The sequence below is a fragment of the Schistocerca americana genome, chromosome 9, assembly GCF_021461395.2.
Source record: "Schistocerca americana isolate TAMUIC-IGC-003095 chromosome 9, iqSchAmer2.1, whole genome shotgun sequence".
In the NCBI taxonomy this organism is placed as follows: domain Eukaryota; kingdom Metazoa; phylum Arthropoda; class Insecta; order Orthoptera; family Acrididae; genus Schistocerca; species Schistocerca americana.
In genome coordinates this window covers 39,748,570-39,768,947 of record NC_060127.1, presented here as the reverse complement: position 1 = coordinate 39,768,947, position 20,378 = coordinate 39,748,570, and the positions used below count along the sequence as shown (strand labels likewise).

The 20,378-nt window shown below is 39.4% G+C and overlaps 1 protein-coding gene across 5 annotated transcripts in view; it reads right to left on the bottom strand.

Moving 5' to 3' along the window:
* Positions 1-20,378, bottom strand: part of LOC124550996 — a 126,964-nt gene that overhangs the window by 13,129 nt on the left and 93,457 nt on the right. For all 5 annotated transcript variants that reach the window (XM_047125831.1, XM_047125830.1, XM_047125828.1 and 2 more), the window contains exons 4-5: positions 13,269-13,400; positions 8,597-8,824 (exon numbers count right to left, since the gene is read on the bottom strand). In XM_047125831.1, coding sequence (XP_046981787.1) covers positions 8,597-8,824; positions 13,269-13,400 — 360 coding nt within the window. The remainder of the gene's footprint in view (positions 1-8,596; positions 8,825-13,268; positions 13,401-20,378) is intronic.

Genomic DNA, 20,378 nt, shown 5'->3' with positions numbered 1-20,378 from the left:
AGTCTTATTAACCCTTTCATTGACAATATTGCTTCCAAGCAACACTGATTTCCATACCACTGTATGGGCACTGTGAGTCCTTATTATGTATTTTAACTGGTAGTTTTGCTCTCAGTCAGCTACTGACTGTATGCAGTTGGCATGCCTAGTATGGAGTGAGAACTGTACAGGAATACTGTGAACTGCCAGATGGCACATGCCCCTTATGTTTAGTTTGATCGTGAATGATAAGAGACTTTAATGCAAGCTCTGTCAGCTATCTTCTATAAGTTGCATATGGGAATGTTTGACATCCGTACTGACCTACATAAAAATAAAGTAATATTTTAGGTGATGTAGGACTTAATTGCTTCTGAGTGACATATTTAAACAAAAATTATAGTTGTTGTGGTCTTCCATCTGAAAACTGGTCTGATGCAAGTCTGTTCTGTGCAAGCCTCTTCACCTCCGAACACGCCTTTGAAGCTGCTTACAATATTCAAGCTTTGGTTTCCCTCTGCTGTTTAAATTGTCTCACTTCTCTCTGTTATCAAACTGACGATTCCTCAGTGTCTCCAGATGTGTCCTTTCAACCAATCCCTTCTTATAATCAAGTTGTGCCATAAATTTATTTTTTCCCCAATCTTCCTCATTTGTTATTCGACCTACCAACTTAATTTCAGCATCCTTCTACAGCAGCACATTGAAAACTTCTTTTCTCTACTGGTGTTTCCTATCTATGAACTTCAATTGCTTTTCCAAATGTCTCCTCGGTTTCCTTTACTGCTTGCTCAGAGCACAGACTGAATAACATCGGGACAGGCTACAACCCCGTTTCACTCCATGCTCAACCACTGCTTCCTAGTTTTGTTTCTGTACAAGTTGTAAATATGTTATCCGTAGTACCCTCAAAATTTCAAAGAGCGTAGTCCAGTCAACACTGACAACAGCTTTCTCTAAATTTGCAAATGCTATAAATGTTGGTTTGCCTTTCTTCAGCCTATCTTCTAATACACTCCAAGACAAAAAAAAAAGATGTACCATTAATGAATTATTCAACTGGGGCAGAAATCAATAGATGTGATGTACAGACAAACAAATGGTTACAATTCCAGAAAAAATCAAATGATTTACTCAAGAGAAAGAGCTTCACTATCCCTCATAACGACATCCAACAACTCTTTATCAATAAATGTCAAGCCGTATAGCTGCTTGCATAAGAGCGGGAGGTGACCAACATGTTATTGACTTGCGCAATGTGAAGCTCTTTTTCTTGACTAAATCATCCAATTTTTCTGAAATTATAATCATTTGTTTCTCTGTACATGTACTTCACATCTACCAATTTCCATCCCATTCAGATAAATCCTTCATGGTGTGTCCTCCTTTTTTCCATAGTGTGTGTGTATAAATTAAAGTTATATACATAATTCCATTAATTCAGAGAGCAGATGTACTTTGAAAACAAATTTTGAAAGCAGTGCCAGAAAACCATGAACTCCGTCGGGGAATGTGTCAAAATGCAAGTAATAACATACAGTAGTTCAAAAACCAACTAATTAGTAGCTGTTGGTCCTGATGTTGAGGTAAAATAATAATAATAAAACCAGAAAGTGCAACTGTTATGGGCAAAACTATATGCAGGAAAATAAAGAGGGTAATATTACTCGAGAAAGCTGCTGAAAGTTACATTAACTATGAGGGTGTGCTGAAAAAGTAATGCCCCAAAACTTTTTATTCTGTTCTCAGTATCGGCTGAGGTGTTACATATCACCCATATTACTCAGTCGAGTTTTCCACTTCGCTGATGCAAGTTGCAACCCTCTGCCACTAGAGGGCTCTGAATTGTAGCATGTAGCATGGTGGTGTACAATGTAACTATAATGGTGTGTGAGAAACAGTGTACTGTAATAGAGTTTTAACAATAGAAAACTTCATCCACACACGGAACACACTTTCCTTCAGCATGGCAATGAAAAACCACGCACAAGCACTGCAACAATCCAACACCTCAGCTTCCTGTGTTTTTGTCAATCCAAATACTCATTTGATGCAGCTCTCCACTTGTGCAAGTATTCTCATATACACACAGTTGCTGCATCCTGCATCCCTTTGAAGCTGCGTTCTGTAATTAAGGTTTGGTCTCCCTCTACCATTTTTATCCCCCACACTTCCTCTGTTATGTTCCTCGATGTACATACGCAGACTGAAGCAATGAATGCTCACTAGGCATATACGCCAATCACTACGCCAGTCTGGCACAGTGACTTTGCATGACTGCAAGGATACCCTAGCATGCCTCCCTCCTCAATCAAAATTCCCATGCACACTTCAGCTCACTTGGTGTTCCTCCTAAACTCAAACAGCATTTCCAAGTGGGCTGAGGAGTGAATGAGAATTTGCTAGGATAGGCTGTACAGTAGCGCAAAGGCACTGTGCCAGAATGGCGTAGCGGTTAGCGCATCTGTCTGGTGAGCAGGAGACTCGGGTTCAAATTTACATTATCCCTTCAATCTGCTTATATACAGGGTGAAGATTATTAAACTATATAAAAAGCATAAATTAGTTACAAGCTACAGTGTGCACACACACTTTATTCAAAACGTAAACATCACTACAGATATTTGGATTTAGGTTATGACATGTTCAAGATCAGTTTGGATTCCATAGAAATATTGGAACACGTGAGGCAATACTGACCCTACAACTTATCTTAGAAGTTAGATTAAGGAAAGGCAAAACTATGTTTCTAGCATCTGTAGACTTAGAGAAAGCTTTTGACAATGTTGACTGGAATACTCTCTTTCAAATTCTGAAGGTGCAGGGGTAAAATACAGGGAGCAAAAGGCTATTTACAATTTGTACATAAAAGAGTCAAGGGGCACGAAAGGGAGGCAGTGGTTGGGAAGGGAGTGAGACGGGGTTGTAGTCTATCCCCAATGTTATTCAATCTGTATATTGAGCAAGCAGTGAAGGAAACAAAAGAAAAATTCGGAGTAGGTATTAAAATCCATGGGGAAGAAATAAAAACTTTGAGGTTCGCCGATGACATTGTAATTCTGTCAGAGACAGCAAAGGACTTGGAAGAGCAGTTGAACGGAATGGACAGTGTCATGAAAGGAGGGTATAAGATGAACATCAACAAAAGCGAAACGAGGATAATGGAATGTAATCGAATTAAGTCGGGTGATGCTGAGGGAATTAGATTAGGAAATGAGACACTTAAAGTAGCAAAGGAGTTTTGCTATTTGGGGAACAAAATAACTGATGATGGTCGAAGTAGAGAGGATATAAAATGTAGACTGGCAATGGCAAGGAAAACGTTTGTGAAGAAGAGAAATTTGTTAACATCGAGTATAGATTTAAGTGTCAGGAAGTCGTTTCTGAAAGTATTTGTATGGAGTGTAGCCATGTATGGAAGTGAAACATGGACAATAACTAGTTTGGACAAGAAGAGAATAGAAGCTTTCAAAATGTGGTGCTACAGAAACATGCTGAAGATCAGATGGGTAGATCATATAACTAATGAGGAGGTATTGAATAGGATTGGGGAGAAGAGAAGTTTGTGGCTCAACTTGACTAGAAGAAGGGATCGGTTGGTAGGACATGTTCTGAGGCATCAAGGGACCACCAATTTAGTATTGGAGGGCAGGGTGGAGGGTAAAAATCATAGAGGGAGACCAAGAGATGAATACACTAAGCAGATTCAGAAGGGTGTAGGCTGCAGTACGTACTGGGAGATGAAGAAGCTTGCACAGGATAGAGTAGCATGGAGAGCTGCATCAAACCAGTCTCAGGACTGAAGACCACAACAACAACATGTTCAATATGCCTGCCATCACTGGCAATGATGTGGCACAGGTGAACAGCAAAATTCTGCACAACCCACTGAAATGTCGGAACATCGATGCTGTCGATGACCTCGTGAATGTCTGTTTTCAGCTCAGCAATGGTTTTGTGCTTATTGCTGTACACCTTGTCTTTAATCAAAAAGAAAAGGAATTGCACTTGTTCAGATCTGAAGAGCATGACGGACAATCGAGGCCCGTGGCAGTGGGCTGTGGGTACTCCAGAGCCAGAATGCAGATCACAAAGCGCTCTTCCAGGACATCAGTGGGGTCAAGCACCGTCTTGTATGAACGAAACCTTGTCAAAACAGGATCACTTTGGACAAAGTGAATGAAATCTTCCAAAACCTTCATGTACCATTCAGCAGTCACCGTGCCATCAAAGAATATTGCACAATTATTCCATGACTGACAGTCACCTGTTGAGGGTGTAGACACATCTCAGTCGCAAAATGCGCTACTTTTGCTTACTGGCAAACTCATCCAAATGAAAGTAGTCATTGCGCAACCACGTGCATACTAACTTGCCCCACGTCCAATCGTGCAGTTTGAACTTTCTAATGCAAACCGTTCAGAAGTTATAATTTTATTTCATATAGTTCAATAACCGTCACCTGTACATCATAATGTAAGACTTGAAAAGGTTTCTGTAGTCATATAGTTTCATTTGGCCTTCCTTGATGCCATAGGATGTATCCTATCAATTTATCCCTTATTTTAGTCAGATTGAATGATAAACTTCTTTTCTCCCAAGTTAATTTCAGTAGACCTTCTTTAGCTGTTCGATCCATAATTCTTCTGCAGCACCACTTTTCAGAAACTTATGTTATCTTCTTATCTGTAATGTTTATCATCCACGATTCCTGTCTATAGGGTGTCACAGGAGAAATGGTCATTATTCAGGGTTATGACAGGAACGATCATCCAAAGCAAAAAGAGTCAGGTAAACATGGGCTCTAAAGTGCGTACATTAAAAGCTATAAGCAATTGTTCATCTTTACTACTGTGAATCACATATCTTCGACTTCTTCATTACAGGATTGTTTTTCCTAATGCAGGTACTAACATTTTTTCACATTACTGAAAAGGACACCACATACAGACAACAAGAAAATGAAATTTTTAAAATCATGCGCAAACTAAACTAAATATCAGAATAAGTGTAAACTACTTTATAGTAGTAAATGGACACTTTTGTTACATTTTTATTGAAAAATGTTCTGTGATGTATAACACACAACTTATAAGTTCTGAACACATCTATTCAATAGCTTTTCAATGCTTGAGTCCCCAGCTGCAGCAAATTTCTTGAAATGACGTTTTTCCTGCACAACACTGTTTCTTGTTTGAAGTAAACGCTTTCTTTCATTGGTAATGAGCTAATTTTCTCCCCTCGGTCATCACTGAGCAACATCCATTGTATGCTTCCATTTGTCAGCAGTACCACTAGGCAATGTGGAAAGATTGACATGTAATGGTGTCCTATATTCGTGTCAAGTTGCAAAATATCTCAGATGCGTATAAGGCTCTACATCTAGAATGTAAAATGTGCAACCTATATAAGACTTTGAATTTGTAGGCTTTCCTGGCAAAATAGCTTGTGTTACTTGCAGCTGGATCTTTGAGTCAAGTCAACACAATATTTCAATGGTCCAACTGGCTGTCACCATCAGTGGAGATGCCGCTTTTGCCGAGACTCGTCACACTGTTGCCACAGTGGAGATGACACCTTTATATAGACCGAGAAAGTGTACTCAGTGCATGTACCACATACTGTGAGTTCTGCTTCCCCACACCAAAGCATATAATCATTGCCATCGGTGGTGAAGGCAAAACTAATGAGGTACTACTGCCATTAATTACTCATCAACATTCTGCCAATTGACGGGCAGGTCACTGCAAGGTTCCACAACTTGCTCAGATGATAGCCCTTGCCTCATTCATTAACTTCATCATTCTAGCCAATTTCAATGGAATCCTTCAGAATACAATCCCAGTAATTTGAACCGGCAACAACCACATGTGTCTCATTATGTTTCACTGCATGTCCTCCTTTTAATCAGTTTGTTGTAACCTTGCATGGCACAGATTTTCCACACACCTGTCATAAAAAATATGAATAGTTTGACCAATGTATGCAATACTACAGTGGCATAAAATCTTACGTGCACCAAATCCTATAAACACCAGCAATCCTTAACAGAACCCAAAGGGGTACTAATTTTGATTGGTAGGCAAAACACATACTTTATGAAATGACACAATTACAGAGAATGTACTGATCTCTTATGGATATGACTTTACGTATATAGACTGAAGCGGCAAGAGAAAATTTGTACCAAGGCTAGGAATCGAACCCAGATCTCCAGCTGACTAGGCAGGTGCTTTAGCCACTAAGCCTCCTTGGCACAGCAGTTCACACAGCTCCACAGACTACTCTGGCACACTGCGGATTCTCATTGCCACCCCAGTCTGATTTATAGTCCTCCTTACACTCGACACTTCAGTCTACATACATAAAGTCATATCAATATAATAGAGGGAAACATTCCATGCGGGAAAAATATATTTAAAAACAAAGATGATGTGACTTACCATACGAAAGCGCTGGCAGGTCGATAGAAACACAGCTATCTATCGACCTGCCAGCGCTTTCGTATGGTAAGTCACATCATCTTTGTTTTTAAATATACATAAAGTCATATATGTATAAGACCTGTAAAGTCTCTGAAATTGTGTCATTTCATTTTTGTAAGTACCTGCACCTGAGTTTCAGGCTGGATCCCCTATTTACTTTCGATGCTGAGGTGATATTCCGGAACGTGGAGAGCCTAGGCAATTCTGTTCATGTGTGAGGAGGAATTTAAAGTAGACTAAGATGGCAGTGAAAACTTGGATCAAGGAGGAAGGTTTGCCAGGGTAATCCATGCAATTGTGTGAACCTCTCTGCCAAGGTGGCTTAGTGGTTAATGCACCTGCCTAGTCAGCTGGAGGCCCAGGTTTGATACCCGGCCTTTGCATAAATTTTCTCTCGCTGCTTCAGTCCAAATACATACATTATGTTAAAATGCCCTCTATTTTAGCTTACAGGCTCACATCATATATAACATTGTGTCAATATGTTGCACAGAAGTATGAGGCCAAGGGCAGCACAATATTATTACGGCCAGGACAAGTCAGTTAGAACTCTGCCTTCAGAGCTAACGTGTCAATGCTCGAAGATGTAGAGTTCGCATGTATTGCAATAGATTTGCTTGCAACCCATGAGGAGAAATTATGCATAACGGGCAAAAATAGTCTGAGAAGTTTTCTGTGAATATTTCAGTGGAGTAGGGGCTCTTTCATGGAAGCACAGATTGGTAAAACAAAACAACTAATCACAAATTAAACAAGTGAACTGTATAATTTATTGTGTACATGTGCTGTTTTCTATGTATTTCTCTGCTGCAGCTATAATTATTGTAACTGAAAACTTGTGTGATACTGTGACAACTGTTGCAAGAAAATTAATGTGTGACCTCACTGGACAGCTGGCCTTACCTTGTTTATCAATTCTGAGAACTGCTATGAATAAAACCAATATTTCTGCTTACTGTCATGACACCATGATCTTCAGTTTCCTCTGCTGTTATGGAGGACAAGGAACATGGTATTTCTTCCTCTATCAGGAACTTTGTTTCGATATAGTGCTACATGATGCTTTCATATAAATTTTCCAAGCAACTTTCCAATTTTTGTCATTTACTTTTTTCAGTTCTTTGGAGAAATTCATTCAGAGCAAAATGAATTTCTGTCACTCTTGAGAAGTGCACTGCTCAATATCTTGAAAGAGCGTCAATATTTTTTAAAGCTGGTCTGGTCTCTACAATTTGCAACTTTATTATTATTTTCTGTGAATGGGACTATATAACATATTTCTTGTGTGATATTGCTAGAAAATGTCTAAATGGGCTAAGTTAGCTGGTTGCATTATTCACCAACTAAAATTAGCTAATCTCTAATGAAATAAAGTGTTTATTTCAGTTAAAAAACTGCCTCAGGAAAACGACTTCTTTCAAGACACCTCTTCAAATAGCTCAAAACTTTGGTGAACAGTGGTTGCTGTCATTACTTCAAATGCACAAAATTAGTCCTTAGACAATGGAAAGTCCAAGATGGAATAACAACAGTATTATCAAAAGGATATATTGCTACTCTTTACATAGAGGAAACTTTGTGTTGCTGACACACGTAATCAAAAGACTGCTAAACATTTAAGCTTTTGGACAAATAAAGTCCTCTCTGGAAATAGAAAAACACACACACACACACACACACACACACACACACACACACACACACGCACGGCTTACCACCAGTTGCTGTGACCTGACAGCAGACTGCAACGCGTGCCATAGCACCAGAGACAGTGGTTATGTGTGTTTCAGCAGTGTTTGAGTGAATGTGTGTGCATTTTCTATTTTCGAAGAAAGAAAGACTTATTCTGTCCAAAAGCTGAAATGTTTAGCAATCTTTTCATTACACCTGTTTGCAACTCAACTTTTCTTCTTTGTAGTGAATAGCAATCTATACTTTTCATAATATTGTTAAAATTAATCCTTACGTATGATAAAGACTTATTTTCATAACAGTTGGAACAATTAAATAATTACTTAATGTAAACCTACTTATAAGGTGACAAGCAAAATGAAGCTTCATCAAGTTATTGCCCTAGTTTGTGGCAAACTCGTTATATTTCTGCAGTACATTAGATCATCAATTGTCATTACGAGTAACTCCTTCTGAGCGAAAGTTCGGCTGCACAGAGAACACGGGAAGGGCTTCTCGCCAGAGTGCGTTCGCAGGTGACGCAGCAGGTTGTTCTTCTGTGCAAATGTCTTCTCGCACAAGTGGCAGGCGAACGGCTTCACTTCGCAGTGCGTTCGAGAGTGCACATTGAGTTCTGACTTCCGGTTAAAAGACTTCTCACACTTATCACACGGATGAGCTTTTCGAACCTGTAAAGAGCCAAATTTCAAACAACGTTAGTATTTTTCTTCAATAAACACAAAATTGACCTAAATTCCTTTTTTTTTAATTTACAATGCATACACTGACTTAAAAAACATAGACCTTAGGTGTAAAGAAATTGTATAAATCATTAAATGCTCTTCTTTCTTATGTTTACGTCAACTGTTTACGTTGTGAGACTGTGTCTACCTCTTCCCAGATACCTAAAAGTGAAGCCTTGTACAGAAGTGAGACACAGATGATAAACTGTTGAGGCAAGAAGAAAAAAGAAGCTTTTAAAATGTGGTGTTACAGGAGAATGATGATTAGACAGGTAGATCCAATAGCTAATGAAGTGTTTGTCATTGTTTCATAACACTAGTCTATTGTATGCAAGCCCCTTCATGTTTGCATAACTACTGCAACCTACACTCACTTGAACATGTTTATTTTTTTCATGCTTTGGTCTCCGTCTGCAGTTTTTACTCCCATACTTACCTCCATTACCAAACTGATGATTCTTTGATCCCTCAGGATGTGTCCTTTAACTGCCTCCTTATTTTGGTCCAGACATCCAATAACTTTTTTTTTCCACAATTCAATCGAGGTCTTCCTCATTAGTTACTCAATGTACTCATCTAATCTTCCGATTTCTTCTGTAGCACAACATTTCAGAAGCATCTATTCTCTTCTTGTCTGAATTGCTTATCATCTACATTTCAGATCCATTCAAGGCTACACTCCAAACAAATTACATAAATTGTTGTTGTGGTCTTCAGTCCAGAGACTGGTTTGATGCAGGTCTCCATGCTACTCTATCCTGTGCAAGCTTCTTCATTTCACAGTACCTACTGCAACCTACATCCTTCTGAATTACAACATTAAAGACTTTATTACAATTAAACTTATACTAGGTGTTAAGAAATGCTTTTCTTGCTGTTGCCCAGTCAGCAAATTTTGGCCAGAAAAAATGCCGATTTGTTGGAGATCGTGGAATATTCCCGCTTCAGCCCCTTTAGTTTCATGAAGTTCTGACTTGTGGCAGAACTGTATGTAGCCTTCAAAATGGCATCTGTAATGGAGGTGCTTTCCAAGCAAAGAGCTGTCATTGAGTCTCTTCCGGCAGACAACAAGAGTATCACAGATATTCATAGGCACTTGCAGAATGCCTGCAGAGGCCTGGCAGTGAACAAAAGCACGGTGAGTCATTGGGCGAGGTGTATGCCATTGTTGTAACAAGGTCGCACAAACCTGTCTGGTCTCCCACATGGCAGCCAGCCACACACAACTCAGTTCTGCAGTGTTGGAAAGTGTGGACACTACCATTCAAGGTGATCAATGGATCACAATCAAACAGTTGTAGAAATTCATACCATCAGCCATTATTACATCTCTGTTGGTAGTGCTGACACACCAGTTGGTGTTCGCCTACTGGGTTCCTCACCATAAAGAGCTTCCATCTGTTTGGCTCAATGAAGGATGCACTCCATGGGAAGCAGTACGTGGATGATGGGGAGGCTATTGATGCAGCAAGACATTGGTTCTGATGTCTATCATACAGGCCCTCCCAGTAAGGTGATGTAAGGCTGTCACACTGAACTGAGATAATGTTAAAAAATAGGGTATTTTAGTCAAAAGAGAGGGGAATAATGTGGTGTCTTGGAATCCTGAATAAACTGATTTCAGAAAAAGATTGTGTTGCATTACTTATTGAACTCCCCTTGTATATTCTCTTTATTTTGACATTGTCAGTTGTTTTGCTACCTAAATAGCAAAACTCATCTGCCACTTTCAGTGCCTCATTTGCTAATCAGATTCATTCAGCATCACCTGTCCATTATCCTCGTTTTGCTTTTATTGGTGTTCATCTTATAATATAAGCATAAATGTCTACAAATGCATTACGGCATTGATGTTACGTGATCTTGATACAGCCCCCTTGGTACCTCTAGTTTCCAGGGTTTCTTTCATATGCATTTCCTCTTCAAATCCTGATTGGTCAGAGTTGGAAACAAATTGCTTACTGAGTGATGGAATAAATTTGTTTATCTCATCTAGAAATTTTCTGGCTAGCAGACTTTGTTGAAATTTCGTTGTCTTACTTCTTCTTATTATGTAGTACTGTTTGAACTTATGCAACCATCCACTGCTTCCATTATCACACACATCCTGTAAATTGTATTGTATCAAGCATCCTTGAAACACATAAACATCTGTTCTTGTAATGAGTGCACATTGTCTTCCCTTGAATATCCATAGTTTTTCATATGCAATACACTGTCATATTGCTGTGGATTTATCCAAAATACGTTCTTAATTGTTTTAACTAAGCTGCAAATGATCTTCCATGTACATAATTATATTTAGTACTCCTGCTCCTTGGACAGCAATTATCCTTTACTACATTTCACTTGAGATGGGATATGTGGCTTGCTGTCCAACAAGGATGGTAAACTACACGGTTCGACACCTGGTTCAGTATCACTTTCACCTGTTAAGCACATATTATCGTCATTGTACTTCTCCACACACTTGTACACCACACATTCCACTGACCCATCTTGCAGAAACACTTAATATTTCATCTACCACTTCTTTCTCACTCTGCAAAATTTCTTGGGTTCCTTTCTGAAGAAATGTCAATTTTGGCAACTGTTGTTGTAGGTATAATGCAATCTTTGCTTTTGTTGCCATTAGCAGCCAATATTGTGGTTGCACGATAGACAATGCGTGAGATGTCAAATGCTGTAACCGTCAATGGCCTTTTGCACCTTGTACTTAAGGCGTTGCTTGTCAGTCTTCAAAGTATAAGCATGGGATTTCGACGAATTGCTCAAAGCGAAATGGAATGGAACAATATGTGCACCTGACTGAACCCATTTTTTCACATTCAACATCCCTTCTGCATTCAGGCAGGCCAATATCAATGTTAAAAAATATAATTAGCGTGGCATTCGATACTGGACTGCTTGAATGCAAAAATGTTAATGAATGTAAAAAAGTGGCTTTAGTGTGCATGTTGCATGTTGCCTGTTCCACTTTGCTTTGACCAGTTCATTGAAATCCCACAGCTGCACTTTGAAAACTGAAAGGCTGTGCAATGTTATCAGGTCAGCAAAAAAAAGTTTATTGTTCAGATAGCAGAGGGGAATATAATAAGTTATAACAGTGAAATACACGCGATTTTGATCCTATTGTATTGATATTTTGTTTCTCTACATTAGTGAAGTCTCTCTCTTAGACTTTTTACAGGTGATCATTCAAATGTCTCACAGTAAAACGTGTTTTACATGCAACGGCTGATACCACTGAAACTTCCTGACAGATTAAAACTGTGTGTCGGACCGAGACTTGGACTCGGGACCTTTGCAATTCGCGGGCAAGTGGTAGAGCACTTGCCCACAAAAGGCAAAGGTCCCGAGTTCGAGTCTCAGTCTGGCACACAGTTTAAATCTGTCAGGGAGTTTCATATCAGTGCACACTCCATTGCAAAGTGAAAATCTCATTCCGGGCTGATACCACTGTTTTTGGGATTTGCGATTCATATTCTAAACACATTTTCATGCTGTTCTGAGCATTCAAGGTCACAGATTCCTTTGTAAGTATACAAGTATATAATATCATCAGGACTGGGCAGTATTCTGATACAGTCACGAGTTATGCTGGTACATACCGATATGCAAGTTATGTAGCTATTAGAATTTTTATGCAGATTAGAGCCATTACTTCACTTGTAGACAACTGTTGTTGTATTCATAACAAAAGTAAAAGTATTCACAATGGCAGTTGGCATGTAAATAACTGTGAGAGTGAACACTGAAAATAACAATTCAGTACATAGGCTACAGTGTTATATCAACAATAATAATTTAAGAGAGTAGACTGTGATATTGTCAACTTGCGTATCCTATACATCAGACGTGAATGTAAAGAAGGCGTAGTCTGTGAGAAAACAACTGAGGGCTGTGACAGTCATTTTTCTGAAGCATCTTTTCTTCTTCTGTATCAACAGTATTCAGACACATTTAAAGCAGCTGGAGAAAATACTGAAATATAGTGGTTTTAGTCAATGAATGGATATGTATTTCAACTTATTTCACTACTCAGACATATTATAATTTCCAGAGACGAAGTCTGATATCACGGAGGAATGAACAGCAAATGACAGAAGACTATTGCTTATTAAGGATGACTGTAGATGTTCACAAGAAGTTTTTGTGGTAAAGTGTATTAAAAATTGTCCACAGGCCTGCTCTGTCTTGGAAATGTACATGTATATTTCACAAGCTTAGGAAGCTTCCCAACAGTTGTCAGTTGTAGTGTTCTTCAGAAGTGGAAACTATTACAAAAGTTAATTTCCTTATATCTGCTCTGCTTCATTATACTTACATAAAAACATTACAAAGTTACAACTGAATTAGAGAATTACAATTCAGTTAATGCATGCCATACCTTGTGAGATTCCACATGTGCGATGAACTCTGTTTCAGTTTTAAATGCGTTTGGACATTTGTCACACAGATATAGAGCTGGTTTCTGTGTCTGTGTTTCAGCTGCTGTAGGTGGCAGGTCCACCGCATCTACCTAAAACAAAGTGGTCATATGTCACATATCTATACTAATAAGAAAACTCTCATGTCTGTCTGTGTGAACACTCTTCTCCGAAACTACCATATGTATTTTCATAACTAACTTGAGCATAGCCTAGGGCAGCGTATGGGCTTCATTTAATCAAAATTAGATCACAGAAAAAAGATATAATTGAAAGTTTTATTCATACTATAGTACTATCACAGATATGAAAATACTCTTGTAACATTTTCATGACTAAGCCGCTGAACCGATTTCAATAAAATTTGTTATGGAGATAGCTTGAACCCTGAAGGAGAACAAAGTGTGTAAGTATAAAATACTCATTGATTTGAAGAATATTATGTGAATCATGGGAAAATATTTACTGTTTTTAAAAGCTATTTACTGTTTTTTTATTTTGATCTTATCATATTTGTGAAAATGATTTTATTGGTTAGTGTGTGCTTGTGATATGATTCAAAGTAATGTATACAATCTTCATTGTGATTAATCCATGCTTTCACACTATTTTTTGTAGAATATACATTTTGTATAATGTGTAGCTACTTTAGTAGCACAATGCATAGATGCACACTGCTGCCAGTGTCCCTCTGTATGCACTGCTTGGCAGCAACACTGCACATGCCGACATAAAGTGCGTTACGACAGTTCAGGAGGAGAGGGGGGGGGGGGGGGGGGGCGAAAGCGGAGAGCACATTGTGAACTATGCTTATCAAAACAGACACACATGTGAGGGCAGCTAATGTTGTTGCAAGTACAGTACCTCGCTTACTCACTCATCGTAACAAAACTACTGATATGCAAGTTTAACTGTGGGTAACAGCTACTACTTAACATAAATAACTTTTATGAAATCTATGTCCGCCCTAATAGCTGAATGGTCAGCATGACGGACTGCCATCCTAAGGGGCCTGGGTTCGATTCCCGGCTGAGTTATGGATTTTCTTCGCTCAGGGACTGGGTATTGCGTTGTCTTCATCATCATTTCATCCCCATCCGGCGTGCAGGTCGCCCAATGTGGCATCGAATATAATAAGATCTGCACCAAGGCGGCCGGACCTGCCCCGTAAGGGGCCTCCCGGCCAATGACGCCAAACACTCATTTCCATTTCCATTAAATCTATTTGCTTTAAATGAAAAGAACAGTTGTTTATGGAGTATACCAACACTTGCCTGTCTTTCCCAGTAAAACATATTTCCTGAAAATAATGCTGATATGAACTAAGTGTTTGCTTTCATATTTTTCAGATCTGTCATAACATTGTTTGAAATTCTGCAGAAACAAAAGTATTGCTAAAAAGTAATTTACCCTTCAAATACAACAGAGATTATAAAAGGGGAACTAATTTATGTTCCAATATTTTTAAGGAGCTTAGTATCATGATTCACGCAGGATTATATATTACAAATGTGTGTTTTCTGTAGTCATCAGGAATTAACAGCCAAGTTCATAACTGTGAAACTAGAAATGAAGTGATGCCAATCTGAAACAATTTCAAGACATAAAGAAGATAAAAAGTGATCTAACACATAATTGTGTAAACTCTGTTCTGCACTCTAAATATATGTGAGTCAATGTAACTTTATGTCTCTTTCTACATTTTGAATCATCCGTAAACCAGCCTGTGCCACCTAGTGGAAGGGTTGGAACATAAAGAGTTTTAGTGGTCCAATACAGGAATAGAAGGAAGTGACTGAAAGAACAGACACCACATGAAATCTGCAGCTGTGACACATACTGCATAAATTGAAGATGACAAGAAAGGAAAAGGAAAGGAAAGGAAAGGAAAGGAAAGGAAAGGGGAGGGGAGGGAAGGAACTGTTGATATCAGCTGCATCGAGACTTTATGCAGAATTGGCAGTAATTATTGAAAATATGTGCCAGACCAGGACTGAAGCCAGGGATCTCCTGTTTACTAGGCAGTTGCATTAACCATAGCACCATCCAGACACAATGTTTATCGCAGACTATCTCAGCACACTCCCTGGACAACTCACGTTCCCACATAGCACCACTTATCCGCAGCCTCCATCCGCGTCCTCCATGTCATCAGACATGTCTGAAAGAACACACTCTGTGCATTCATATAATTGATTTGCCTCAATGAGCAGTGAATCCACAATCTTCAGTGTGGATGCACATTTCATTTTCACTCATCGCTGCCGGTTTTGCATAAAGTCCAATGCAGCTGATATCAGTTATTCCTTTCCTTTTCTTTCTCCCCCATCCACTTTCAATGTATGTAATAGTTTTAAAATCAGTTCCGCTCTCCTGAATAATTAAGTTCCATAGCATTAAGTAGCTTGTCTAAATTGTTTTTGTTATGATATTTCTCTTCCTACAGCTGTTGCTGCATTGTGTAGAATGACTGTGTTGCCATTCAGCATTGATTCATAGTATCGTTATATGAGGGTCACCCAAAAAGTAATGCATCACATCTTTTTTCTCAGAGGAAAACAATGCTATGAACGCAAAACATTACATATGTATTATCTGAAGTCTCCTGAATGAATGCACCAAGTTTCGTCACTTCCGACAGATAGCATAGTTGTAGCACAGTTTTAAAATGGCATCTGTAGGTTGTGTACATTACAAGCAACAATCCATCATTGAATTTCACTGCAGGGAAAGAAACTGTGGGGGATATTCAGAAATGCTTGTGCAAAGTCTGTGGAGCATCTGCTGTCGACAGAAGTAGAGTTAGTCGCTGGGCACGGAGGCCAAGGTCATCAGAAGGCAGTTCGGCGGAGCTCCATGATTTGCAGCAGTTGGGAGACCATCCACGGCTATCACACCTGAGATGTTGCAGTGAGCTGATGTTGTCATTTGCAAGGACAGATGCTTTACGTCTCGGCAGTTGGCACTGCATCTATCTGTCAAGCAGCAAAGGAAGTTCACACAGAGAAACACTGGTTCTGCAACCAGGACAAGGATTGGTACCGACAGGGCATACACACCCGTGTTTCACACTGGAGGAAGGTCATAGAACGTGACTGAGATTATGAGGAAAAATTGGGTGTGTAGATAAAACACCATTCTTTCATGTGTGTAATTCTCATTATATTCAATAAAGAATTGTTGAAGAAACCACACTTTCATATGACTTAGTTGCACAACAATTGGGATTCACGATATCCAGTTTTAAAGCGCTACATGATAAGCTCGTCAATTTGAAAAAAGTGTATGGGGTCTGAAGACGGCAAAATGAATTACCCAAACTGGTTGTGTTTGAAATAAAATAAAAACCCTAAAGTTTATGCCTGCTGGTAAAGTTTATTGAACTGAAAAAACCGATCACCACGGCTGCATTTCTTGTAGTCCTGGCTTATTCCCTGCCTTGTAAACCTTTCCACTATGTGTTAAGTTATACAAGGAAGTCTTTTAATTAAGGAATGTTTTAGTGATTGTTTTTCTGTATTGACAGTTTGATTATGATACAATGCACTTCGTCTAGTTAGCTTCAAAAAGAAAAGTAGTGATGGTGTGACAGAAGTGGGTTGACTGTGGTATGAGTTTGTGCAATCATGGTTCTGAAGCTGTAGGACTGAAGTAATGGTGTTGAAGTGGTCCTTGATGTAGGTGAGATTGCCAGGTGTGTGAATGAAGTGATAAGTGGTTCAAGTGAACTGTTTCATATCAAGTGTGGTATAATACAGTTTGGTGCGATTGAAATATGGTACAAGGTAAATATGATGATGAGTCCCATACTTATTTACAGAGTGTAGGGGAGCAACGCGGGAGAACCGCGCCGCCTTACTAGGCAAGGTCCTAGTGGAGGTGGTTTGCCATTGCCTTCCTCCGACCGTAATGGGGATGAATGATAATGATGAAGACGACACAATAACACCCAGTCATCTCGAGGCAGGAAAAATTCCTGACCCCGCCGGGAATCGAACCCGGGACCCCGTGCTCGGGAAGCGAGAACGCTACTGCGAGACCACGAGGGGCGGACACAAGGTAAATATAGTACAAGTTAAATGGCATTAATTTATGGTGACGTGTGTCTTTATAGTTGATTCTACATGAGGTGTAGGATGTGACTGGAATATTAGTCAAGCACTGTATTTAAACATAAGTACAACAAACATAAAATTAATGTCCCTCAGGAGACAGAAGGCTAATACCATGTAACACCACCTTGACAATGGCCTGCATTTGGCAAGGGAGTGAGACCAAATTGAGATGTCAAATTGCCGTATTTCACCTGCTGATTCAAACAGTCCCAGACTTTTTGATGGAACTGGGATTAGGTGACTCATCAGACCAAGCAAGTTGCAATAGGGTGCCTGAGTGTTCACGAAACTGGCAACAAATGAATACTGCTGTGCACACGGTTGTCATCACATTGGAAGGTGGGACTGTCCATAGCACAATCAGTATGATGATGTATTAGGTTGATGCACAAGTTCATAGCATTTTTGTTTTGCATGTTGGTATTCTGGTTGCTATCGGTTTATTTATCAATTGTCATTTTTTATTTGTAGTTCACCGTTCTTATTTGAGTTTACATATTACCATTTTGTTGTCTGGAGACAGAGAGTGGAGCTGTAGATGCTAGAAAATAGAGTGCCCAGTGGAGAAATTGGGGCATTTGCAACATACTCTTCTCTTGGAGTTCAGTACGGGAGTGATTGCAACATAAGAAGCCAGAAACATTTGCGTCATGTATGGGGATAATGCCACTGGACAGAATACAGCAAGAAAATGGTTTTCTCATTATAAGAAGGATAATTTTGACATCATTGATTCTTGATGTTGAAGAGGAATTTTGGGGTTTGATGATGATCATTTAAACATTTTAATCCACATCATTATATTTTGTTTGAGAACTGGCTATTGTGATGAACTGTGATAATTATTCCATTGTGCAACATTTGCACGCAAGGGGGGAGGATCAAAAATTGGGTGTATGGGTACTGCATGCTCTAAGCCAAAATCACAAAAATCATCAGGTGGCATAATATGCATCTCTGCTTGCTCGTCATCAATTGGCTCGAACAACACTGACCATTCCTATCCTGTATTGTTACTGGTGACAAAAAATGTTGTCTTTATGCTAACATAGGGAAAATAAAGGAATGGTAAAGACCAAACAAAGCAGCAACTCCCCATACAAAGGCCTGTGCGCATCCTTAAAAGGTGATGTTATGCATCTGGTGGGATAGTGCTGGTGTGGTGTACTACAAATTGCTTCCACAAGGTGTAACCATCAGTGCTGACATTTATTGTCAACAACTGAGGTGTCTTGTAGATGCAGTCCAAGAACAATGACCAGGAAGACTGCATTGAAGTGTGCTATTCCACAATAATGGCTGCCTGCATTCTGCTAGACTGACAAAAAATACTATACACAAGTTGGATGAGGTAGTTATTCTGCACCCACTTTTCTCACCTGATCATGCACCCTCACATTTTCCACACTCTATCGAACAACCTTCAAGGTGCTTTCTTTCTGGATGAAAATGCACTCTGAATATGGCTCAAAAAGTTCTTCCCTCAAAAAATGGGTGATTTCTACAGTCACAGAATTGAAAAGCTACCCCGGCATTGCTAGAGTGCTGTAAATAGTGAATGATAATATATTATTGATGACTGAAGTCTCTGTTACGTGTATCTGTTGTGTTTATTAAACTTCGAAAAAACACTACAAGATTGTGCACCAACCCAGCTGAAGAAATGGCAACACTTGGTCACCAGAATGTTGTGATAAGCATAATAAGCATTCTGACTGATGTTGGCAGCAACCTGAATGGGTGGGTCCAAGTCAGATACGGAAAACACCCCCCCCCCCCCCCCTCCAAAGGTCATGGAACTAACTCTGGCCTGACCTACACTCTCCACGTGGTGCAGGTTAAATGCCTCGTGGGCCACCAATACTCTCGATGCCTCAAAAACGGGCAATATCTTAACTTTTTGTACCTTATTACGTGCCTCCAATCATCTACTCCCCAATTTCTGTTGTTCGAATCATTAATGATGTGAAGCTTCATTTGCTGCTTTGAACAATGGTCTTCTTGACGTACCAGACTACGAACTTGATTGCAAGCAGTTCCCTTAGCAATTTTTACTTTGAAACTGGTTGAAATTGACCAGCATTCACTAACAGCGGCAATTCCAGTGAGGTCTGAAATCGGTTGTCACTGAGAAAATGTGAATATTGTCTCCAGTCCCGGTTGCTCACGACCACTGTTCTTTCGCCGTGTTACATGGCTATGAGTGCTACACCGTACTTGTAGAGACGTGTCAGACAGTCCACATCGATAACTGGACAATTTCATTCAGTGTGTGGTCTGTGGCATTTCCCTGGGCTGGGAGACATAGCAGGAGTTTAGTTACTGTAGACCAATTAGACTTTGACCGCTGTGGTTACTTTAACCACTCATGCACTAAAAGTTTTACTGCTTTGCCTTGGGTGTTTAGTATATGGTGTTAGGTGGAATGTTCCATCAGTAGACACTAGATGATGCCATGTAGTGCCATTTCCTTGCACATCTATTGGCATATCTGCTGTGACTTACAGCTGTAGACGAAAAAGTGCGTTAAAATCTGGTTGTGCAAAATCCACCAATATCGTTTACCTGGAAATCCAACAGTGTTTTCAACTATATTGTGTATGTTACTCAATTACTTCTTAAAACAGATCCCTGATTAGTTTTTTGTTCACATGTATATATGTGCCAGTGTATTACAATTTCTGAGGTTATGTGTGTGATTTCTCTGTTTGTGACCACTGGTCATTGTTACATTAGCGTTACAGATACACATTTCACGGGACAGTGTTGATGTCAATGATTAATGACTACAAACATTAACCATTGATATATAGACAAAGACCCATTTGTAATATTTAGTGTGCCCACAGCTAAGAAAAACAAATGTCATACATTGCTCAAATTGTAAGGTCTTGTGTTTCAGGCAGTGATTTGGGTGAAACGTGTAACAGCAAATATCTCCAGAAACAAGGAATG